This window comes from Myotis davidii, unplaced genomic scaffold (genome assembly GCF_000327345.1).
Source record: "Myotis davidii unplaced genomic scaffold, ASM32734v1 scaffold6, whole genome shotgun sequence".
Lineage (NCBI taxonomy): Eukaryota > Metazoa > Chordata > Mammalia > Chiroptera > Vespertilionidae > Myotis > Myotis davidii.
The window spans coordinates 3,616,644-3,626,343 of NW_006383011.1; the positions used below are offsets into that span (position 1 = coordinate 3,616,644).

A 9,700-nucleotide genomic window follows, 5' to 3' on the forward strand; every position below is an offset into this window, starting at 1 on the left:
TCCCCCCCCCCCCCATTTTATAATTGTGCTGTGGATGTAGCACATGCAAAAGTGATGTCTGACATTTCATCTTTGTTAGTGGTAGATTTTCCTTATTTTCTTACATTTTCAAAATCTACAATTTTGTAAATTTATTGCAATGCAGATATTGGCACAAAAGAGTAAGTAATTTCCCAATTGGTAAATAGGAAAGAAAACAATGTAAAGGATTAGAAAATTTGGGGGTTTTAAAAAAAAAACACAAAAGTTATTTTAAATTGTGGTAAAAAAACACACACCAAATATATGAAATTTGTCATCTTAACCATTTTTTAAGTGTACAGTCCAGTAGTTGTAAGTATATTCACGTTGTGCAACCTGTCTCTAGAACTTCTTCATGTTGCAAAAGTGGAACTCTATACCTAACAACTCCCCATTTCTTCCTCTAACCACCCTCTGGTAACCACCCTTCTACTTTCTGTCTCCATGAGTTGGACTACTCCAGGTACTTCATATAAGTGGAATCATGCAGTATTTGTCCTTTTGTATCTGGCTTATTTCACTTAGCATAATGTCTTCAAGGTTCAACCATGTTGTAGCATGTGTCTGAATTTTCCTTTTTCAAGACTGAATACTGTTCTATTGTATGCATGGGCAATGAAGTTTTATCCATTCATCTATCAGTGGATTCTTGGGTTGCTCCCATCTCTTGGCTGTTGTTGTTGGTGCTATTACTTGAACATGGGTGTGCAAAAACTCTTTGAGATACTGCTTTCACTTCTTTCATATATACACCCAGAAACACTTGTGCAGTTTTTCCCCTATTAACATAAAAAAGGGATCCAGTTAGTCTTAAAATTAAAAATAATTTTAAAAAGCAAAATTACGAATCCTATATAATAAAAGAGAAACATGCAAATTAACCATCCCTCTGCTATGCTCAAGCCACGCCCACAAGCCAATCAGGAGCAAGTATGCAAATTAACCCAACTAAGATGGTGTGGCCACAGAGCTGGAGTGAGCAGGAGGCTTGGGTTGCCCCCAGCGATGGAGGAAGCAAAGCTTCCCGCCTGCCCTGGCCGGCCCTCGGCTCTGCTCAAGGCTACAAAGTTTCAAGGTTACAAAGTTTCAATTATAGAAGATAAATAAATCCCAGAAAAAAAGGAGAGGCTTGGATCTTTGGTCACCTGGGGGCATGGACAGCCTGAAAACGGCCATCAGCCCCTCACCCAGGCTGGCCAGGCACCCCAGCAGAACACCCCCCACCCCGAAATGGCTGTGGGCAGCCTGAAAATGGCCATCAGTTCCTCACCCAGGCTGGCCAGGCACCTCAGTGGGGACCCCCACCCTGAAGGCGGTGTGGCCAGCCTTAAAATAGCCCTCAGCCCCTCACCCAGGCTGGCCAGGCACTCCAGCGGGATCCCCACCCTATCCAGGACACCCTTCAGGGCAAACCAGCCGGCCCCCACCCATGCACCAGGCCTCTATCCTATATAATAAAAGGTTAATATGCAAATTGACACTAACAGCAGAACGACTGGGAATGACTGGTCACTATGACACACACTGACCACCAGGGGGCAGACGCTTAATGCAGGAACTGCCCCCAGGTGGTCAGTGACCTCCCATAGGGGAAGCTCTGCTCAGCCACAAGCCAGGCTGACGGCTGCCAGCACAGCGGTGGTGATGGGAGCCTTTCTTGCCTCCTCAGCAGCGCTAAGCTGTCTCACTGCAACTTACGCCTGCTCCCTGCTGGCAAGTGGACATCCAGGGCTGCCAGAGGGATGTCTGACTGCCAGCTTAAGCCAGCAGGTTGACATCCCCCAAGGGTTCCCAGACTGCGAGAAGGCACAGGCTAGGCTGAGGGACCGCCCCAAGTGCACACATTTTTGTGCACCGGGCCTTTAGTAATTAAATAAATGACACACGCACTTTCGGCTTTGTAAATTGTCATCCTACTTTTTAAAGACTTGAGTTGTTTTTCATTTGTTATTTTCTTATATCTTTGGGAATTGGTAGCATATTGCCAAGAGTTCCAAATTATTAATCATTCTGTGGTTATTTTAGAAATCCTTCAGAATATAAAATTTTATTTTAATAATAAATTTGAACTTTGAAATTTAAGCAGTTTGTAGGAGCTGGTATTGAAATAGTACTGGACCATCTATGTAGAAGTAAGTGTTGGAGTAGAGGCAGTTTAGCAGATCCTATATAATAAAAGGGTAATATGCAAATTGACCCTAACAGCAGAGTGACTGGGAGTGACTGGTCACTATGACACACACTGACCACTAGGGGGCAGACGCTCAATGCAGGAGCTGCCCATGGGGGTCAGTGCGTTCCCACAGGGGGAGCTCTGCTCAGCCACAAGCCAGGCTGATGGCTGCCAGTACAGCGGTGGTGGTTGGAGCCTCTCTCGCCTCCTCAGCAGCACTAAGGATGTCCAACTGCAGCTTAGGCCTGCTCCTCGCTGGCAAGTGGACATCCCCCAAGGGCTCCCAGGCTGCCAGAGGGATGTCTGACTGCCAGTTTAGGCCCGGTTCCCCGGGGAACGGGCCTAAGCCAGCAGGTGGACATCCCCCGAGTGTTCCCAGACTGTGAGAGGGCACAGGCCGGGCTGAGGGACGCCCCCCCCCCTCCCGAGTACACAAATTTTTGTGCACTGGGCCTCTAGTTAGAAGTAAAATTACACTAATTCTGGATTCTGGTCTAATCCTCTTCATCTTTGTAACTTTGGGTAGGTCACTTTAAACCTTTAGAGATTCAGTGTCCTCATCTATAATGAGGTCACTTGCCTCAGAATGTGAGAACCAAACAAATTACTATTTGTGAGAGTACTTTAAGAATATTAACTCCTCTATTATTTTAGAACATTAGTAAATAAATTTAGTGATACTATAATTTTGAAGGATAGCAGGAAATAACTTTCATTAATACCTTACTTAATCCAGTTAAAGTAGCGGTTTGCCTAAAAAATTAATATGCATCAGAGCCTCTTAATAATATCTTTGAAAATTATTTTAATTCAACTGAAAGGGAGAAAATGATGCTAAGGCACTAACCTGGTTTACATAAACTGAATTGTTGCCATGGAATCTGTGATCTTTACATATTCCAGGGGAAAATATATAAAAATTGAAAGTGATACATTTCCTTCTCAAAACTGGAAAAAATGCATAATATCTTATAAATACTTCTGTTCAATTTTAAGGTCTCTGAGGGCAGTGATCTATTATATCCTCTCCAGTGCCAAGCATTTAAACATAGTAAATGCTCAGGAGATGTTAGTTCAGTTAAACTGAATGTTAACAAACATTCATAATTGTAAGTAAAAAGAGAGCTTGTTTGTCATTAAATAACATTCCTTCCTTTTTTCCTCCTTCCATTGTATCATCTTAAACACCCGTGCACAACTTATTACAGCAACCACTTTATACCTAAGTAGAATTTTTTTGCTGTCATTTTCACAAAATTTCCAACCAGAGTCTGAACTTAACTATTAAAAATATTAGTAGAAAGAGAAAATTATTCTTATATCAGATTAGGGTAAAATATATTTGTATTGTCTTGACTTGTTTAAGTGATAGATCCTTCACCACACCAAAAAAAAATATTTGGTACATCACAGAATTTTTTCTCAAATGAGAATTTTATAGCGTTTTGTTTTTTATTGATATGTCACCTATGTAGAACAATGTGTTTACAACTTTCCCTGACTTAATCTATTTTTTGATCATTTTCAGGGTGAATGAAGACATGAAATTAACTGACTTAGAACTAGGGAAGCTGGCAAATAATATCCAGGAGTTACTGTGTAGTGCCTCAGACATATGCCACGATCGAGCTGTCAAATTTCTCATGTCAAGAGCAAAGGTTAGTTGTTTTGATAAAGCTTTAATATTTTACATATAGTGTAATTATTTGAAAATCTGGAATCATATCTCTGCTTATGTCCCTATGTTCCCCATAATGCATATTATATTTTTAACACTTAATAAGATTATTAGGCAGATGTTAAAATAATCCAAATAAGAGAAATAGGAAAACGTATTCAAGTATTCTTTTCAAATAAATGATTTAATAAAAGACTTATTTTGAAATATACCTTAATAATTAATATGAAATTAATGCTATTTTGTACATGTGAATATAACTAGTCAGATAATTTATTATTAAAATTAGTTGAACTCCAATATTGTGAAATTTTTACATGATGTTGTGAATTTATTTGAGCTCCTGTATTTTAAGTGGGTTGGGATAAAATTTAGATAAGCTTTTTACATTCAATTTTTGAGACTAAAGTATTGGCATAATTAAAAATGATTTCAAAATAATTTTTATGAATTAATATATTAAATATCATAAAATAATTAATATTAACATTTGTCAAACTGAGTGGTTTATAGCATATCCATATTTGGTGATATACTAACTGTCACGAATTTTGTGTTATCTTTAAAATTTAGGATGGTTTTCTTGAGAAGCTAAATTCCACGGAATTCATAACACTTTCTAGGTTAATGGAAACATTCATTTTAGACACTGAACAGATCTGTGGAAGAAAAAGCATGTCATTACTTGGAGCACTTCAGAGCCAAGCTAATAAATTTGTAAATAGGTTTCATGAAGAGAGAAAAACCAAGCTCAGGTATCATTACCATGTCTATTTTGTCCTTCATTTTTTTCCAACCCTTTTCTTTACAAAAACACAATTATATTTAAAAGAAGAAACTTAACTGATTGGCCAACCAAAACTCCTGACAAAGTTTTTTCTTTTTAATTAAAGGCAGATTTGGAATCAAAAATCACATTTTTTGGCTTTTCAAAATGAAGTTAGAATGTTTATTCCCATTAAAATATTTATCAGGAAGATCCTTAATACATTGTCTTTTCCCCCCACTGAAAGTGAAGATAATTATGTTTCATCACTCTTCTTGGTTAGGCTAAGAGTTATAAAAAGAGAAATATTTTCTGAAAGTATTCATACTGTTATGAATGATTTCAATTTACTAAGGTGTTCAGCACTTTTAAGTCTCATGTACTAACAATATAGCTAATAGCTCTTGCTGTTTAAAAACTCAGTGTCTTGTATTGCATGAGCTCTACTTGAATTTAACTTATTTGTAGTTTTTATTATTAAAAGATATAACAAAAGTCTTACGTATTTTCTCAGCTCTTTTCAACCAAGAAAAATGGCATTAAAATGTTATTAAAGTTTATCTTTCTTTTTACTTTTAAATAGCCTCCTTTTAGACAATGAGCGCTGGAAACAAGCTGACGTTCCTGCAGAATTTCAGGATCTTGTTGATTCTCTATCAGATGGAAAGATTGCTTTACCGGAAAAGAAGTCAGGGGGTATGTGTATTTTTTCACACACTCTTCCAATTTTATATTGTTTGTTCATTTTGTGGGAATGCTTAATATTTCATTAATTGACAATACCTCTTTAAAAGCCTAGAACTAATACTCCCAGCTTAGTAGTTGACTGGAAAGGTATCTGTGGTAATTTATAATTTAGATATTTATTGATGGGTAATCATATGCCAGACACTGTACCAGGTGCTTTTTCAAACTCCAGTTTTAAAACTCAATCTGTTATGAAGATACTATTGTTAGGTTGTTTAACAGTGAGGAAGTGAGGAAGCATGAAGCTTTGAAGGGTTAAGAAATTTTGTATAAATCTGATGAGCTGGAATTTGAAACCAGTGTCCTATCATTTTATAGTTATGTTCTTAACCACTGTACCATATTATTCAGTACAATTATTTATACAGCACAAGTAAGCTTCTGTGTGTCAGATATTGAGACAGGGATAGCAGTTATAGTTGTACTTTAAAAGGGTTAAGTCTAATGAAAAAATACAGATTAGCAGTCACATTAGATACAGTATATTAGCAAGTAATGTAGTATGATGCAGTAAAGAAAATAAAAATGTAAAGAATCATAGAAAAAGAAAATTATGAAGGAGACTAAGAAGGAAAAGCCAGAAAGATAGGAAGAAACCCAGAAGAACATAGAATTAAAAAATTAGAGTTTCAAGAAGAGAATTGTCATTGGTATCAAATACCGGATGGGTTTTATATAAAGTGGAATTTTCATATGATAATAATATAAAGTTATTTACAATTTATTCTGTAATACCAGATTCAAAACTATGAAGTCCTTGAATAGTTTCCATGGAGGAGGTAGTTGCATTTTCACAGTTTCTGCATTTAATGAAAATTTAATATTTTTCCATAGAAATATTTTTTAAATTGTACACTTTACATTTGTACAAAATACAATTGCACATAATAGAAAGATGGAGTAAAATATAGTGACCACTAGTTTGACATGTAGATCATTTGCAGTCTTACATTAATTCAATAGAATGATAGAGTCAGATTGTCATTCAGTGCTAAATAAGTCAAAAGGTGAGGAAGGGTAGACAAGTGTAGCCTACTTTTTCAACAAGTTTCGCTGTTTAAGTAAGTGATGAAGCAACAGCTAGAGATATAAGATAAATTAGAGATTTTTACCTTAATCCATTCAGGGAGTTGAGAGAAGAATTTTAACATAGGAGAAGCATAGTTATATTTTCATGCTTAACAGAGGAAGAAGATTAATTTAGGATAAGAATGACATAGTGATTATGGAGCAATTACCCGGGAATTGACTCTAGAGTTCAGGAGAAAGGCTGTCTCTTCTACCACTGTGGCAAGAGAGGAGGATTAACGACAAGCGTAAAATAGATTAATTCATAGAGAGAGAGGACTGGAAAGAATTAAGTAAATTTCTGTTGTCCTATGGCCATTTCTAGTAGATAACAACAGTGCTGGGTGGTGGTCACAATTTTTAAATTGATTTTATGATATTAGCAAAGCAAAAACACTCAAGTAGCAAAAACTGAAAGAAAAATAAAACACTCTGATCATTCTAAATCTCAAGTTTAAAATTATAAAGATTTATTGCTCATCTGCTGCTCTTTTAAGCTACATTTGATCGACTTTCTATTAAGGAAGGGTACTGTACTAGGTCACTCAGACATGAACAGCTCAGTCTTGCAATCCATTGTCATGTAAACATGATTTTTTAATTAAAATTATATAATGTGATTGAATTAACTGTGTATTTTTTCTGCAAAGTGGACTATTTATTTTCATTTCCTGTTGAAGAATACTAAAAGTAGAAGTTTCTCTATATACCCTGCTTCTGTTCCAGTCTTTTTTTTCTTTCCTCAGAGAAGAAAGTATAAGCTATTAGAAGTTTATTAACATTTTACTAGGTCTTACCAAGGTAGGGGTCCTTGGTTATTATGTATCCACCATTCATTTATTGAATTACTGGTTATTTGGCTAGGCACTGGGGAAATGAAGGTTAATGGATAGTAGTTCATATTGATGCTAGACAGTTTGTTCTAAGCACTTTATATTGTTATCTCATTTACAGGTCCACAAGGTAGTCACTGTTAGTATTCTCAATGAACAATATGTGAAGTGAGGCACAAAGAGGTTGAGCAACTTGCCTAAGTTTACATAGCTAGGAAGTGGTAGAGCTGAGATCCAGATTCAGGCAGACTGACTCTAGGGCCCTTTCTCTTAACTGCTATGCTATGCCTCTTCTCTGCAATGTAGAGAACTGGTTAAGACATAGTTCCTGTCCTCAAAAACTTTAATATGACATACAGAGTGAATTGTGATTACACATTATATCACACTGAATTTCTTTACGTTGAAGAAATGAGGAAGTAGACATTTAATGTGTCAACATAATAATGTCCAGACCTGTAGAGAATTTTTATAAGAGCTTATTTGAGCCAAACTGATGGCATTGGAAAAGCAAGATCTCAAATGCTTCAGCAAATGACAGTTTTACACTTCTTTTTATACATTTGGAATGAAGGAGGGAATGTAAGGAAGATTACATGAAGGTGGGAGAAAGCAAAGTATAGGATAGTTAAGATTGTGTTCTCTTTGGAGGATGATTACACTTCCAAGGAGTCTGAAAAAATAGGCATTTCAAAGGTGTGTTAACTTAGAACCACAAGAACAATGGACAGATTTTGCTTAAGGCTAAGATAACCTTTTACTAGGAAAGTTATAGGCCTGAGGTGCGACTACCCTTCATGAACTGCCCAGTTTGGATTTTGTGATCAGATCACTCTATGACAGTGGTTCTCAACCTTCTGGCCCTTTAAATACAGTTCCTCATGTTGTCACCCAACCATAAAATTATTTTCATTGCTACTTCATAACTGTAATGTTGCTACTGTTATGAATCGTAATATAAATATCTGATATGCAGGATGGTCTTAGGCAACCCCTGTGAAAGAGTCGTTCAACCGCCAAAGGGGGTGCGACCCACAGGTTGAGAACCGCTGCTCTATGGAGTTACATTCTGTCATTGAACTTGTACATAGCCCCTTTATTATTCACAAATGTCTTAGAGCTTAAAGGGGACTTGAAGCTTAGGGAAGCATGATAATTTGGCTAATTCAGGTAATAATCCAATCCACCTTTTTTTCCCACCTCAACATGATGAATTTTGTTTTATAATAAGAAATACTGGCACTAACCAGTTTGGCTCAGTGGATGGGGCGTCGGCCTGCGGACCGAGGGGTCCCGGGTTCGATTCCAGTCAAGGGCATGTACCTTGGTTGCGGGCACATCCCCAGTGGGAGGTGTGCAGGAGGCAGCTGATCGATGTTTCTCTCCCATCGATGTTTCTGACTATCCCGCTCCCTTCCTCTCTGTAAAAAATCAATAAAATATATTTTAAAAAAAAGAAAAAAAGAAATACTGTATGCTGAAAATAGCTTCTGGATTAAAATCTTGAAATTAAATATATATTGTATCCATGGAATATAGGAATTAACTTTCATTTTGCAATAAAGACAATCAGTTGAAATGTTCTGCTTTTTCAAACTAACATTTTTTTTTTTTGCTTTCCTACTTACTGATCATTTATCATGTGCCAGACCTAGAGTATAAACAGTTTGTAATCATTATCTCTATCATTAACAACAGCCCTGAAAGATAATATTGTTATCCATGTTTAATTGATATAGATATTGAAACTCAAATATGTTAATTAATTGGCCCAAGGTCATGAGTCCAGTAATTGGCGGTACTGGATCTCAAATCTAAATCTCTTTGATTTCAAACTCAGTATATTATTGACTCTGTGCCAAATTGTTTCCTGAGGAGTAGATACTTATTTTCAGATGTGAGACAGTTTCAGGCCCTATAGAGCAACTATCTTATTCCATTTTTTTCCTAGTTTAAATTTTTCTATAATATTTTGTTTTATCTTGTACTTATGTCTTTCTTGTTTATTTGCTTTACTCCCTAGCTAAAGAAGAAAGGAAACCAGCTGAAGTTCTCATTGTTGAGGGACAACAGTATGCTGTTGTTGGGTGAGTGACACATTTTTACTTATTAGTTAAGTAAATTATTTAAAACATAGGTCTTTTAGTTCCCACTTGATGTAAGTTGGAAATTTTGGGTTAACAATTTAAAACCCTCGAAAGAGCCCTGGCCAGGTAGCTCAGTTGGTTAGAGCACCCTCCCAGTACACCAAGGTTTCGGGTTCGATCCACAGTCATAGTATATACTAGAAGCAACCAATGAATGCATAAATAAGCGGAACAACAAATAGATCTTTCTCTCTCTCTCTCTCTCACATCAACTTTTAAAAATATAAAATCTTGCCGAAACCGCTTTGGCTCAGTGGATAGAGCATA

General features: G+C 36.5%; 1 protein-coding gene across 6 annotated transcripts in view; it reads left to right on the forward strand.

Annotated features, from left to right (window-relative positions):
- Window positions 1–9,700, forward strand: part of VPS54 (VPS54 GARP complex subunit) — a 110,459-nt gene that overhangs the window by 82,425 nt on the left and 18,334 nt on the right. For all 6 annotated transcript variants that reach the window (XR_001512278.1, XM_015557890.1, XM_015557888.1 and 3 more), the window contains 4 exons: window positions 3,723–3,852; window positions 4,446–4,627; window positions 5,222–5,334; window positions 9,310–9,373. Coding sequence is in view for 5 of the 6 variants with exons in the window: in XM_015557890.1 (XP_015413376.1) it covers window positions 3,723–3,852; window positions 4,446–4,627; window positions 5,222–5,334; window positions 9,310–9,373 (489 nt within the window). In the remaining variant the exon portion in view is untranslated. The remainder of the gene's footprint in view (window positions 1–3,722; window positions 3,853–4,445; window positions 4,628–5,221; window positions 5,335–9,309; window positions 9,374–9,700) is intronic.